This window comes from Bison bison, unplaced genomic scaffold (assembly GCF_000754665.1).
Source record: "Bison bison bison isolate TAMUID 2011002044 unplaced genomic scaffold, Bison_UMD1.0 scf7180017864072, whole genome shotgun sequence".
NCBI classification, from domain to species: Eukaryota; Metazoa; Chordata; class Mammalia; order Artiodactyla; family Bovidae; genus Bison; species Bison bison.
The window spans coordinates 12018673-12032639 of record NW_011494644.1 but is presented as its reverse complement, the minus strand read 5'-3'; the positions used below and the strand labels follow the sequence as shown (position 1 = coordinate 12032639).

The 13967-nt window shown below is 57.9% G+C and overlaps 3 protein-coding genes across 11 annotated transcripts in view; 2 read left to right on the top strand and 1 right to left on the bottom strand.

The window, feature by feature from the left end:
• PRSS53 (protease, serine, 53) overlaps positions 1-4425 on the top strand; it is a 7227-nt gene extending 2802 nt beyond the window's left edge. For 4 of the 5 annotated variants that reach the window (XM_010837348.1, XM_010837347.1, XM_010837346.1 and 1 more), the window contains 10 exons: positions 303-323; positions 430-592; positions 910-1175; positions 1314-1468; positions 1627-1846; positions 2623-2773; positions 2858-3102; positions 3189-3322; positions 3524-3758; positions 4058-4425. In XM_010837348.1, coding sequence (XP_010835650.1) covers positions 303-323; positions 430-592; positions 910-1175; positions 1314-1468; positions 1627-1846; positions 2623-2773; positions 2858-3102; positions 3189-3322; positions 3524-3758; positions 4058-4077 — 1610 coding nt within the window. In that variant the 3' untranslated portion in view covers positions 4078-4425. The remainder of the gene's footprint in view (positions 1-302; positions 324-429; positions 593-909; positions 1176-1313; positions 1469-1626; positions 1847-2622; positions 2774-2857; positions 3103-3188; positions 3323-3523; positions 3759-4057) is intronic. The other variant, XM_010837350.1, reaches the window with a different exon arrangement.
• ZNF646 (zinc finger protein 646) lies at positions 3769-13960 on the bottom strand. Of its 5 annotated transcripts, none has more exons than XM_010837355.1 (3): positions 13744-13960; positions 6223-11630; positions 3769-4945 (listed from the first exon to the last, which is right to left on the bottom strand). In XM_010837355.1, the coding sequence occupies exons 2-3, from the start codon at positions 11546-11548 to the stop codon at positions 4824-4826; spliced, it is 5448 nt and encodes a 1815-aa protein (XP_010835657.1). In that variant the 5' UTR covers positions 11549-11630; positions 13744-13960; the 3' UTR covers positions 3769-4823. The 5 variants fall into 5 exon arrangements, with proteins under 5 accessions (XP_010835657.1, XP_010835656.1, XP_010835654.1 ...); XM_010837354.1 differs by having other exon boundaries at positions 13864-13939; XM_010837352.1 differs by lacking the exon at positions 13744-13960 and adding an exon at positions 13493-13578.
• ZNF668 (zinc finger protein 668) overlaps positions 13651-13967 on the top strand; it is an 11152-nt gene continuing 10835 nt past the window's right edge. Inside the window, exon 1 of the mRNA XM_010837449.1 lies at positions 13651-13704. Within this exon, the coding sequence (XP_010835751.1) occupies positions 13679-13704 (26 nt within the window). The 5' untranslated portion in view covers positions 13651-13678. The remainder of the gene's footprint in view (positions 13705-13967) is intronic.

Sequence of the window (13967 nt, the reverse complement as noted above, 5' to 3'; positions counted from 1 at the left end):
CCGCGAGGAGGGTTGGCCTGATCCCAAGCTGAACCCCAGGTCCTGCCACTCAATGCCCAGGAGTGCTGAGCACAGCTGAGAGAGGAGAATTAGTGACTGAGTGTACACTCTGAATAGCTTCCAATAAAAGCTGTTTTTTGACCTCATATAAATATTTTCATTCTGGGAGGGGCCGGTGAAGTAGCCACAGACAGAGTCATAGCAAGGACCCAGGCCAGTCCCCCCCCAAACCTGTCCCCTCCACCAAGTCTGGGCTGGGCAGGTCCCCTCTCCAAGGCTCACCTGCGTCTCTCTCTTCCCAGGTCTTCAAGCAGCTCAGTGTGGTAAGTTCTGGGGCTGTGGGGCCTGGGCCTTACTTGGGTCTGGGTCGTGCTGAGGGTGAGGGCAGGCCAGGGCCCTGCTGTCAGCCTGATTCCTGCCTCTCCACAGCATGCGGGCAGCGAGGCCCTGGTCCCCCTGAGCCTCAGGAGGGCAACACAGTGCCTGGCGAGTGGCCGTGGCAGGCCAGCGTGAGGAGGCAGGGCATCCACATCTGCAGTGGGTCCCTGGTGGCGGACATCTGGGTCCTCACTGCGGCCCACTGCTTTGAAAAGTGAGTCATGTCTGCAGTCAAAAGATTTCTGGCTTTGGGGTGGGTGATTTGTGCCCAAGCCCTGCAAGACTGAGCCCTGCCCCTAGAGTAACAACCGTTTATTTAAAACGTGCCACATGCCGGGAACACACTATCAAGTTAATGTCAAACTTTCGTGGTAGAAGTCTTACAAATCTGACAGCTGAGGTTGGGAGAAGGATGGCCCTTGTTCAAAGCCACAGTTTTGTCCATCTGTCACCTCCTTGGGCTATCTCCTATGGTGTCACTGTCTCTGTTGGCACTCAGTGTTTGGGTCTTGCCCCCTCTCCCCCTTCCAGGGAGGCAATGACAGAACTGAACTCCTGGTCAGTTGTCCTGGGTTCTCTGCAGCATGAAGGTCTGAGCCCAGGGGCTGAGGAGGTGGGGGTAACGGCTCTGCAGCTGCCCAGGGCCTACAACCACTACAGCCAGGGCTCAGACCTGGCCCTCCTCCGACTCGCCCACCCCATAGCCCACACACCCCTCTGCTTGCCCCGACCTGCCCATCGCTTCCCCTTTGGGACTTCCTGCTGGGCCACCGGCTGGTATCAGGACACCAATGATGGTAAGTGCTGGCCTGAAGCCCAGAGAGGTACTTGGCTTGCCCAAGGTCACACAACCTCAGCTGCTAACTGTTCCCATTCCCAGTCTCCCTTGCTCCTCTGGGCCCAGACTTCGGCCCCAACCCCCTCTCTTTTGCCAGCTCCCAGGACCCTACGGAATCTGCGCCTGCGTCTAATCAGCCGCCCCACGTGTAACTGTCTCTACAACCGCCTGCACCAGCGGTCACTGGCCAGTCCGGCCCGGCCTGGGATGCTGTGTGGGGGTCCCCAGCCTGGGATGCAGGGGCCCTGTCAGGTCTGAGGAGGAGGACAGGGGAAGGGAACAGAAGGGAAGGAGGCCTGCCATAGGCCAGACACTCAATCCACAGGGATGGATGGAAGGGCGGCCCATGGAGGGTGTCCACCCAGGGCTGGGGCTCAGATGTCTGTCTCTGACAACACTGCCTGCTCCAGGGAGATTCCGGCGGTCCTGTGCTGTGCCGTGAACCTGATGGACACTGGGTTCAAGCAGGGATCATCAGTTTTGCATCAAGCTGTGCCCGGGAAGACACTCCTGTCCTGCTGACTGATATGGCTGCTCACAGCTCCTGGCTGCAGGCTCGAGCTCAGGGGGCAGCCTTCCTAACCCAGAACCCAGAGACCCCAGAGATTAGTGACGAGGACAGCTGTGTAGGTATGAGCAGTGGGTGTCAGGAGTGGGATGCGGGGGAACCTCACCCTGGGCTGCATGAGGACTTCTAGGGAGGTGGGAGCCACAGTGGAATAAATTTCAGTTCAGAATAGAAAACTGATTAATGAGGCATCCACACACTGCCACGGGCTAACAAGGGGACTTAAGGGACCTTCAGACCAGGATGGGAACAGCTCCATTTATGGCTGAGAGACACAAACACTTCAGAACTTTATGCATTTGGGTTCAGGTAAGAAGAGGAATTTCTGGTACCTGGCTGAAAGTCTTTGGGGTTAGATGCAAATTTTCAAGCAGGGACGCCACAAGATTGGAGAGGGCAGGGTTCCCACTCAGTGGGGCGTAAATTCTGGCGTTAAGTGACTAAGATGCAAATGACATGCAAAATAGTTCCTGGGAGGAAGCTCTATCTTGATAGTAAGAGAAGCATCAGTGAGCCAGGAGTTCTGGGGCCATTCCAAGCCCAGAGGGGTGCAGACAGGCGGGGTAGAGGAATGAGCGGGCTACTCCCATGATGCTGGACCATCAGGGTTAAAAGCTTAGGCCCTGCGTTTTGAATCCCAAGTTGGCTACTTGCCTGTGGTTACTGAGCTAGAAAGTTACTGAACCTCTGGAATGTTGGTTACTGTTGGTAATGAAAATAACAAAGATTCAGCTTAAAAGGATAATGTGAGGATATTCGACAGCACACGGGAAACTCAGCGCAGGCCTGGCGTGCAGTGAGCGTTTAGAGGGCAGATGATGTAATGCATCTGTTTCAGCCTGTGGATCTCTGAGGAGAGAAGGCCCTCAGGCAGGAGCACCCTCCCCGTGGCCCTGGGACGCCAGGCTGAAGCACCAAGGGAAGCTGGCTTGCGGCGGAGCCCTGGTGTCAGAGGAGGTGGTGCTGACTGCTGCCCATTGCTTCATTGGGTGAGCCCTGACTCCCTCGCCCTTGTGCCCCAACTTCTGATGGTGGCCCTGCCACCCAGTGCTCTCAATGCCGTCCTTGCACAGGCGCCAGACCCCAGAGGAATGGACAGTAGGCCTGGGGGTCGGACCAGAGGAGTTGGGCCTGAAGCAAGTCATCCTGCATGGGGCATATACTCACCCGGAGGGGGGCTATGACGTGGCCCTCCTGCTGTTGGCCCAGCCTGTAACCCTGGGCCCCAGCCTGCGGCCCCTCTGCCTGCCCTACTCGGACCACCGTCTGCCTGATGGGGAACGTGGCTGGGTCCTGGGGCTGGCCCGCCAAGGAGCAGGTATGTGGACAGGAGAGGGAGCCCAGCAGCTGGGCATGCAGCCTGGAGGCTGAGGTAGCAGCTGGGTCTTCTCCCACACCCTGCAGACACTGGCTCCCCTCAGACAGTGCCTGTGACCCTCCTGGGGCCCAGGGCCTGTAGCCGCCTACACGCAGCCCTTGGGAGCATTCTGCCAGGGATGGTGTGTACCAGTGTTGTGGGCGAGCCGCCCAGCTGTGAGGTGAGCCCCACTCCCCCTAATGTCACCCCAGACCCCTCGCCCTCCCACTCACAGCCTGACCTCTCACCTGTAATTCATCCTTTCTGCCAACTGGCTCCCAAAGAGCCAGACCCCTCCAGCCCCGGCCCCTCCTGCCCCATGCAGCTGCCTAGGGAGAAGAGGAGGTCAAAAAGCAGTGTCCCCTGACCTGACCCCTTTCAGGGCCTGTCGGGGGCACCGCTGGTGCACGAAGTGAGGGGCACATGGTTCCTGGCTGGACTACACAGCTTCGGAGATGCCTGCCAAGGCCCCTCAAGACCTGCTGTCTTTGCGGCACTCCCCACCTACGAGAACTGGGTCAGCAGTTTGGACTGGCAGGTCTACTTTGCTGAGGAGCCTGAGCCTGAGCCTGAGCCTGAGCCCGAGCCCGAGCCCGGAAGCTGTGCAGCTAACATGAGTACGTGGCCCTGGGGCCTCCTGCCAACACCTGCCTCCGCAGACCCCTTCTCTGCCGGCCTGGGGCCATCTGTCCCCAGCCACCTCCAGCTGCGGCGGGTGGAGCCATGGACAGAGTCATGGGGATTCAAGTACTGGCTCTTGTCATTGACTGGTTAGGAGCACACCTCTTAACCTGTGCAGCCCTCACTTTTCAAATCTGTCATAGGGGCTCAGGGGCACCTCCTTCCTCTTCCTTTGAGGGAGGGAAGGAAGCTGTGAGCTTGAGACCAACCCCACCCTCCTTCCTCTCCCTGACAGGCCAGCCAGCCAACTGCTGACAGGTGGCTCTGGGACGCTGCAGTCACAGCAAGGCAACTCCCACGGAACTGCCTCTCTCTCATCCAGCCCCCGACCTTTCCCAGGCAGGTCCTACAGTGCAAAGGGCTCTGGGAAGGAACTTGCCCTGAAAGCTCCACCCTGCAGGACAGGGAGATGTCGCCCGTGGATGCCCCCCACCCAGCTCTGCGGTCCAACGCAGGCGTCCCAAGCTTTTCCTATTCTTCATCCCTCCAGATCCAATGACACCAGCCAAGTACTTTGAAAATTTCTTTTTTTGGGGGGAGCAATTTTCCTGTTTTTTTAAACTTAAATAAATTGTTACAAAATAGACTTTAGAAAATAAGTTACAAATTGTAGTAAAAGGCTCCCCTTCCACAGGCAACATTTCCACCTGTGGGGGTGCTCTCTGAATCTGCCTCTCCCTCGTGTTGGAATCTGGCTGGTAAAGGTGGCCCAGCATCGTGGCCAAGCCGGGCACTGGGTTTCTTGGTGAGACTGGTCACAGGAAAGAACCTGGTGACAAAAGCGGGGGCAAAGGAGGTCCCTCAAGGACAGGACAGAAGGAACATCTCACCCCCTCCTTGGGAAAGAAGCCAGATCTGGGTCCTCTTCGAAGGAGGAGAGGAGAAAAGAGCTGGGGACGCCCAAACTACTCCTGAGCAAAACAAGGAGATCAAGCCTTTCCCTGCAACTCACCCTGACACCCCCCCCCCACCCCATATTCTGATCTTTGGAGACTGGAACTTCAGAGGGAGAAGCTGAGGTCTGTAGGCCACTGGGGTGAAGGGTCCAGGAGTGGGGCCGTGGGGGTGGGTGGAGGCGGCAATGACAAGTCCCCTCTGCCCGCCACTGGTGCCTTTGAGGTTCCTGGGGAGAGAGAGAGGAGGTGACTGAGGGGGCAAACCCCACAGAGCATGTACCCTGCTCCCTACCCTGCAGGCCACACCCCACAGTCCTGTATGCAAATTCCCAATTATTTTCCCAGACCTGGCTAATTAGCTCCTTGCTCATTCCCTTGGGGTCACAAGAAATCTTTTATCCTAAAAGCCACCTTATCAGCACTCTCAAGGGAATCTCACCACTGCCCCACCTGCCCTGATGATCCCTGGTCAAGGGGATCATCTACTCTCTCAGGGACACCCACGCACTAGATGAAAGGAGTCTTGGGATAAGGGCTACAGACCCCTAGAGGAGGTGGGGAGTGAGCCTGTGACATGCAGAGAGAACCGGCCCTCCCATTCCTCCACAAGTCTGGGCGGAGGTGACTTTCCATGAAGATTCCCGATAGAGGACGGGAGATACGGGCTAATGACTGTTGTTGCCACAGCTGGGCCTGGCTTCAAAGAAACAATTATCTGTGACTCAGTCCTCCAGTTAAAGGTGTGTTGGCAGGGACGGGGGTGTGCAGGTGGAAAGGTTGGTTTGGTTGGATCCCAAAAAGGAAATGCATAGCACAGAGAGAAGGATGGATAAAGGGAAGAAGAGACGTGGACCAACAGGGGTGGGCGAGGGCCAAGGGTCCAGTTTCTAAGAAAAAAGGAGGGGAGCAGAGACAAGATATGGGGAAAGGGACAGGGCGCTGAGTGCCAACAAGTGGCCTGGTTTCCCCGAACAAGTTGGCATGGAAGCCACAAAGCAGTCCAGTCTGGGGGTGCCTCCTATGCCCCCTTCCTCATTCCCGGGATCCTGGCCTACTCTAAGAAAGAGCAGAACTGAGACCATCCTTTTCTCCAGAAATCATTACTTAATTGGCTGGATCATAAGAGTTTCCAGAGGTATCTATAATAACCAGATGGTAGTTGGCTACCAGTCCTCCCCAAACAGAAGACCATTGCTCTTTGGCTCCAGCACAGCAGGGGAGCCCTAGCAGTTGCCTTGGCTCCGACCCTGCCACCCCGCCACTGCACCAACCCAGGATGCTCCCTATATACCTGACTCAAGGTGTCAAATCTCAGCCACTCAAAAGGCAGCATCCTCAACCTAGCTTTCTCCCTATCCCAGCCTGCACCGCCTCCTGGAATCCCCATGATCCCCTCACTCCTTGCTTTCCTGCCCACCATGGAGCCAGTGTTTACTCTCTACTGTGTGCCCACATCCTCCAAGACCCTTCAGCCCTCTGCCCAAGCCTGCTGGTGCCCCCATACCGGAGCTGGCCACCGTCCACTCTTCCTGGTGCTGCTGCTCATGCTGCAGGAAGCTGATGCGACGGCGGAAATGGCGGGGACAGTGGGGGCAGGAGAAGGGCCCCTCCCGGGGCGCGTGGACCCGCCCATGGCCCTCCAGCCGGGCTGCTGTCCGAAAGGCCTTGCCACAGATGCTGCAGCGATGGCGCTTGGGGTCCGTGTGGGTCCTGCCATGGTTCTTAAGGGACAGCAGGTTGGGAAGAAGTTTGGGACAGAGGGAGCAGGGGTAGAGTCCCGTAGTGTGAGCCTTCTGGTGGTTCAACAGGCTACCGGCATGGCGATAGGAACGCCCACATTGCGCACAGCGGAAGGGCCGCTCCTCGTGCACAGCCACCGCGGACTCAACACCCTGGCCTCCATTAGCTCTCCCCACATTCTCACCTGGGGCCCTAGGGGGTTCTGATGGGGCTTTCCCTTGACCAGGGAGTTCCACTTCCTCCTCCTCAGCCCCCGCTTTGGGGCTTCTGGCCTCCACCTGGGGTGACACCTGACTGAGGCCCCTAGCATGAGTCTGCAAGTGGCTGGCAAGTTCACGGTGGGACTCAAAGGCCTTGCCACAGTCAGGGCAGGAGAAGGTCTGGGCAGCTATGTGGTTGTGGCTGTGGCTCTTAGTGGCCTCAGGATTCAAGAACTCTTTGGAGCAGAGCAGGCAATAGTGACGGTCAGTCTTGTGGGTGCTGTGGTGGTTCAAGGGGCCCTCTGACTGGCAAATCTTGCCACAATGGCTGCAGGAAAAGGAGTGGCTCTCTGGCTGGGGCTGAGGGCCACAGTCTCCACTGTCCCAGCTGTCCACCGGAGTCAGACTAGGTCCATTGGGCTGGGTGTTGCCAAGGGGACAAGGACTTCTGGGGACACTGTCCCCTGACTTGTCTTCTGGCTTGGTCAGCACATGACCCCCAGGAACCCAACCTCCATCATGATTCACCGGTCCCCGGGCTCCTCGCCACCCATCTGCTTCCCCCATGCCCCAGGAGGCTGGCTCTGTGGCTTCTAAACCCGCTGCCCTGATGGGACTCTGACTTGGCTCTGCTGGCCTTGTGGCTCCATCCTCCAGCTGAGGTCCCGACTCAGTACCACCCAATCTGTCCTCCAGTCCCTGGTCATCAGCCAGATTCCCTTGACCACCCTCTGTGCCGTCTGGGCCTCCCTGACCACCTCTGGTCTCTTCCTCGTGCTCTCGCAGGTGCCGTTCCAGGGACCCTCGGCCAGGGAAGCCCCGCCCGCAGAGGGCGCAGCGCACAGCTGCCCTCCGGGACAGCCCGGCCCGCCGCCGCCGGCTCTCCGAGTGTAGCCTCTGGTGGTCCCTCAGGGCCATGCGGTTGGAGTAGGTCTTGAGGCAGGTGGGACAACTGTACTGGCCTGTCTCATGGCTGCGCCGGTGGTTCAGGAGGCTGCCCGCATGGCGGTAGGTCCGCCCGCACTGCCCGCAGCGAAAGGGCCGATCTTCCCGGGACAGCTTGCGGGAGCCCCCACCCCTACTGCGCTCCAGGTGGACCCGCTGGTGGCTGGCCAGCTGCTTCCGCAGGCGGAAGGCCTTCCCGCACTCAGCACAGCGGAAACGCCGGGGATCGGCGTGGATGCGCCGGTGGTTCTTGAGGGACATGAGGTTGGAGAAACCTTTGGAACAGGCCTGGCAGCCGAAGTGGCCGGTCTGGTGGCTCTGCCGGTGATTGATGAGGCTGCCAGCGTGCTTGTAGGAGCGACCGCACACCTCGCAGCTGAAGGGCCGCTCAGAGCTGGCTTCTGTCTGGCAGCCCTTCTCGGCTGTCTCCAACCTTGGCTCCATCTCCTCCCCCTTCACAGTCGTCTCCTCCCAGGCCTCTTCTTTCACTCTCGCCCCCTCCTCCAGGGGCTCCACTTTAAGTTCTTTCTGGAACCTCTCCACTTCGGCCTGCTCAAGGCTCTCCTCTGCCCGAGTCTGGGCTTCACTGCTGCCTTTTGCCTCTGGGACGGGCCCCACCTGGGGCTCCGAGCCTTTGCAGCGCGGGTGGTTTCGCAGGTGATTGCGGTAGGCAGCCAAGTTGGGGTAGCAGCGGGAGCAGACTGGGCAGACAAAGTCCCCGGTCTGGTGGATCTTGCGGTGGTTCACCAGGCTGCCCCCATGCCGATAGGTCTTGCCGCACAGGTTGCAGCGGAAGGGGCGGGGCTGGGTCTCCAGAGAACTTTCCTCACCCTGCCGGCAAAGGCTGTCTGCAAGCGTGGCACCTACACCCTCACCCGGCTTTGCATCCCCACCCTCTGCAGGGAGAGAGGTCACCGTGCCCTCAAAGACACCATCTGCCACCACCACCGTGGCATCACCTGATTCTGCTGGGTGATGCATGAGACTGGGAACCTCGTCAGTGGTGTTCCCGGAATTCCGGCTTTGGTGGTGACGCTCCAGGCTCCCCAGGTCATCGTAGGTCTGACCACAGCAGCCACAAATGTGGCCATACCCAGCGCCATCCAGCGCTTCCACCTCCCGTTGCAGCTGATTCAGCAGCTCGGCTTCTGAGAGCTGCAGTGGGGGGCTGTGGGTGGAAATTGCCCCTGCAACTCCTTCCTCCTCCCCCTCCTCTTCCGAGCCCTCAGTCATGCCAGAGTCATGAGCCTGGCGCCGGTGAAGCCTGTAGCCAGCCCGCCCAGGGAAGATCATGCCACAGAGGCAACAGAGGAAAGGCTGGGTTGAGACGGCCTCCCCAGGCCCATGGTTCTGGAAGTGGCTGCGCAGGGCAGGCAGGGAGTCAAATTCCTTTGGGCAGAGGGAGCACTGATAGATGCCCGGTGGGTGGCAGGGCCGGTGGCTCAGCAGACCGGTGGCGTGGGGGAAAGAATGTCCACAGTCAGAACACGTGTGAGAGATTTCAGCCGGCCAGGCAGCAGAGCTGGCAGAGTGGCAAGGGGAGCTGGGCTGGCCAGGGGCTGGTTTCTGGTCTTCCTCCACCCCAGGGAGGCCATCACAGAAGTGAGTCCCATTGCCTTCCTCAGCGCCTGGGATGTCCACGTTGTCAAGGAAACTGGCCTCCATCCTTTCCAGTCCTTCCTCAGCGCCTTGGCTCTCTTTATCACCCTGGAAACAGGCCTCATTCCTCTCAATCCCACAGTTGTCCCTTTCGGCTGCAGCCTGCAAACAGCCCCCACTGCTTTCCATGCTGCCTTCGGCTCCACTCGGACTTGCCCTGGAAGAGTCTCGGGGACAGCCCAGGCCCTCACTGTCCGCTGGCTCCGGGGCCCAGTTCCCGTCTGATGGGGGTTTGGCTTCTCCCCCGCCGCCGGCACTGCCAGCCCGCCTCCGGTGCCGCCTGCTCCGCCGTCGACTGTGGCGACGCAAGTGGTTCTTCATGGCAGCCATGGTGTGGAAATGCTTGGCACAGGCCCCACAACTGAAGTCTCCCGTTTGGTGGGTCTGCCGGTGGTTGATAAGGCTGCCTGAGTGGCGATAGCTCTTGCCACAGTCTCGGCAAGCAAACACCCGAGGAGGTGACTCCTTGGCCTCGGTCCTGCTCTGTGCCCCTTCCCTGTGGGTCCGCCTGTGATGTTCAAGGCTCTCAGAATCTTCAAAGAGCATCCCACACATGCTACATATCTGTGGTGTGGTCCGATCTGCTGCTGGGGGGACAGCAGGGGCCCCCTCTTCATGTTTGCACCCAGGCCCTTGATCCGAAAGTAGAGCTGTCTCTGGCCCCACTGGGTCAGGTGGGAGTTCCACCTTGAGGTGGCTGGGGGGACCCTCGGCCCCTGGGCCTGTGCTGCGGCGAGCAGCCTTGCAGTGTACCCGCACGTGGTTGCGCAGGGCCATGAGGTTGGGGTACTTGCGGGGACAGAGAGAACACTGATACTCTCCTGTCCGATGGCTGTGGCGGTGGTTCACTAGGCTCCCCCGGTGCCGGTAAGCCCGACCGCACTCATTGCACTTATAGGGGCGGTGGTCTAAGGTGGTGGTGGGGGCCTCTGTTTCTTTGTGGGTGGACTCAGCCAGAGGCAGGGGAGCTGGCAGCACTGATGGCTGCCCATCCTCTCCGGCTCCTTGCCGGGGCCTGTGATGAGCCCGCACATGGTTTTTGAGGGCAGCTGCATTGAACAGCTGCTTCGAACAGATGGAGCAGGGGTAGACACCTGTCTGGTGGCTCTTTCGATGGTTAATGAGGCTCCCAGCATGGCGGTAGGTACGGCCACAGTCCCCACAGCGGAAAGGCCGGTACTCCTCCAGGCCGATGTCTTCCAGCTCCCCAGATGTGCTCAGCTCCCCTGAGCCATTCAGCATCTGTGTCCCAGGGAGCTGGTCCTGGCTGCTCTCATCTGTGTGCCCGTTGGTGGTGGGCATCCCTTTCTCTTCCCATGGCCGCTCCTGACTTTCACCCTCATGGGACTGCTGGTGTTCCAGCAGCTCTCGGGGGAGCCGGAAGGCACGGGGGCAGTGGGGACACTGGTAAGGCCGATACTGGGCATGGAGTCTGGAGTGATTCTTCAGAGCCATGAGATTAGAGAACTCCTTGAAGCAGATGGCACAAGGGTAGACACCCAGGGTGTGGCTCTGGCGGTGGTTGGTGAGGCTCCCAGCATGCTTGTAGGTCTTGCCACATTGACTGCACTTGTACCGCCGCTCCTCCTCAGCAGGAGGGGACTGGGTGGGCTCCTGGCCCCCAGTAAAATTCACTACTGATTCAGCCAGATATTGTTCCAAATTGCTAAGGAGACTGCTGGCTGGGGTGGGGAGTGGAGTGTCTCTGGCAGAGTTGATGGTGGGACCCCAGCCCTCTACACCCTCCTCAGGATCAGGCTGGCTTTCCCAGCCTTCTCTTTGTCTGGTGGGTGGATCTTCCCACGTGCCCAGAGTTGCCCTAGGGTCTGCCCCAGACTCACAGCCAGATGTCTCTTCAATATGTTTTTTCTGGTTTTCCCAGCCTTCCCCAGGGCCAAGCCTCTGGGTCCAGGAGTCAGTGGACACTGTCTCCCCCTGGAGGCATGGAGTGGCTTCCTTCGGGCGGGGAGGCCTGCGCCTCCGACGGCCTTCAGGAGCATGAGTCCTCATGTGGCTCTTGAGCGCCATGGGGTTGGTGAAGTCCTTGCCACAGGTGGTACAGGGGAAAAGGCCAGTTTCGTGGGTCCGGCGGTGATTGACCAGGCTCCCTGGGTGACGATAGCCTCGCCCACACTGCTGACAGCGGTAGGGCCGAGGGATGCTGTCAGCCTCGCTGCCCTGGCTGGAAGATGGATGGAGCAGTTCTCGGTGCCGTGACAGTTCTGGGAGGCTAGGAAAGTGGCGCTGACAGTCAGAGCAGCTGAGTGAGGTGGGCGTGTCCTCCATGGGGCAGTGTGGCAGAAACCTGGAGGTTCAGGAAGAGCAGGCAAATGGCAGCAGCATCTTCCTCTGATGGAGGGTCCAAGGCCTAGGAAAAGGGGGCAGTGGTCAGAAGGAAGGCGTGAATTAACTTTGCCTCTTGACTTTATGAGCAGCAAGTTCACCAGAGGTCACAGTTACCCCCAAGTAGCAATGCCCAGAGACCTGCTCTCTACTATATCTATTCTGGAAATACCATTTAAAATTTCTCTGAATACAGGTTCCCCAAATATGAAAGCTCCCCTAGGCCTAACTCATCTCTAGGAGTATATATAAGGAAACTAACATCTAAAGAATTGCATCCCATCTCTAATCACAAACATATCCTGCCTTCAGACCAAGTCCCAAAAATCTTACTGTCCCTAACCCTCTACTCTCTATAATTTTGAAACAAACAACCTATCTTACATGACATCTTAAAAGGAAACTTGTACCTCTCTTAGGACCTTCAATAAGATAAGTCCAATCTTCTATCTTTCACCCCTCAGCTAAATAGAGTAGCTCAGAGGCACTCAAAGGGCTTCCCTGGTGGCTCAGACAGTAAAGAATCTGCCTGAAGTGCAGGAGACCCAGATTCAATTCCTAGGTCAGGAAGATCCCTGGAAAAGGGAATGGCAACCCACTCTAGTATCCCTGCCTGGAGAATCCCATGCAGAGAAGTATGGTTGGCTACAGTCCATAGAGTCACAAAGTCGGACAAAACTGAGCAACTCTCATAGAGAGGCACTGAAAAAGCAGCCTCTTTCTCCAATAGACAGCCTAGGACCTGAGAAGTGAGGTTAGAGGCCTCCTACAGAGAAAAGGGCTGATTTGTTCCCCCTTCTGCCCTATTCCTTTCAGGGTCACAAAATCTCCTTTCTGAAAGACTCTCTCGGGTTCCCTGGATTCCAAACCATCTTCTATCTTCGAAATCCCATCTCCTTTCTGGTACTTCGCCCCCTACCTTTTTCTTTCCCACTATTTATCACTTTTCTCTCTCCATCCCTTCTCGTTTTTCCTTCTACGTTCTCTCTTAATATTGATGACAACAGCTACCCGTACAGCCTAAGCACTACCATGTGCTAGGCCCTGTGCTAAATAAAGAAAATTCGTTGTGTCACCTAATTCTCACAACTCATTACAATGCCTCTATTATTCCAGTTGACACACGAGGAAGCCCATTCACTCAATCTTCTTTCCAAAGCCCTTACTCCATAGCAGGCCCCCGTGCCTCCTACATCACCTTGGCCTTCTCTGACTCGGACTCTTCCCCCTCGCCGGGGGCCCCCATACAACTCCTATCTCCGACTTTAAACCTCCTTGCTGAACCTGCTCCCAGAATTCTCACTTCTCACAAAGCCCCTTCGCTCAAGAGTCTCCTCTCCGAATCAACTACCAAAGAGGTCCTCTCGCCTCATTCATCTCTTCAGCCAGTTTTCTCTTAGGACCCCTACCTCACACCGGTGGCCCCTTCTCGTTCCCGCCGCGGGTGCGTCCGTTGGGGACCGCGAACGGGAGTGCGCCTGCGCAATGGGACCCTCACCCTAACTGCAGCCGCGCGCCCCAAAGGGTGGTTGTGCGAGGACTCTCGCGCTCCCACACACGCACACTCTGCAAGGGCTCAAGGAAGTGGAAGAGGAGGGAAAGAGGGAAAGGAGAGGGGGAAAAGGAAGGAGGTAGAGGAAAAAGGGCGCAGCTGGCACTAACCAGCCGTCTATCGCCCAGCTCCGCGGACACTTCCTATTGTTACTAGGAAACAGGAAGTGTCCTAGCCTCAAAAGCTTCCCCACGAAACTTCCGCCTTAAAAATGCTTCTGACCCGCCTCCAAGCAGCGGTTATACAGACACATTTCCGGTGCCAGGAGAGCGGCAACTAACGCGCGACTCCGACCCCGCCCACGTAGGTCAAAGAGCGCGTTGTTCTGCACAAACCTTAGCCACACTTCCGGGAAGATCCGCTAAAATCGTTCCGGTGCATATTGACTGAGCGCAGAAGAGGGGGAAAAAGCGTTCTGCAGCCCTGACCTCAGTACTTGGGCGACACTTATCGTGGGGCTCCCTGAAAAACTTCTCAAGCCAGATGGAGGGAGCGTCACTTACTGCTTTCTATTAAGGGAAATGTTATGGAATATAAGCGGATTTAGGTACTACAAATCTTGGGCATGGCCTTTCTGTCCTCCCACCTTCCAGTTCACGGTGATCTAGCACCACGCTAGCAATAGTCGGTGCATCCCGTAAACCTATTCCCGTGTCCCTTGTCATTAGCACCCAGAAAGACCCCTTGCAAGGTGTTTCTCCGCCACCTTCTCTTGGGGCTGCTCCGGTGAACTCTGTCTTCCTCCCTTGCCGGGAAAGCTCTCTCTCACTTCCGTTCGCCGGCCCCGCCTCCTGTCCCTCCCCTTCTTCC

What these genes read in the sequence shown, in the direction of transcription:
- ZNF646 (XM_010837355.1), bottom strand. Translation starts at nt 11,548, where the DNA reads ATGGAGGACACGCCCACCTCACTCAGCTGCTCTGACTGTCAGCGCCAC. An exon ending in GTGGACGGTGGCCAGCTCCG is followed by an intron (nt 4,946 to 6,222) that starts GTATGGGGGCAC and finishes CTCTCTCCCCAG; the next exon opens with GAACCTCAAAGGCACCAGTG.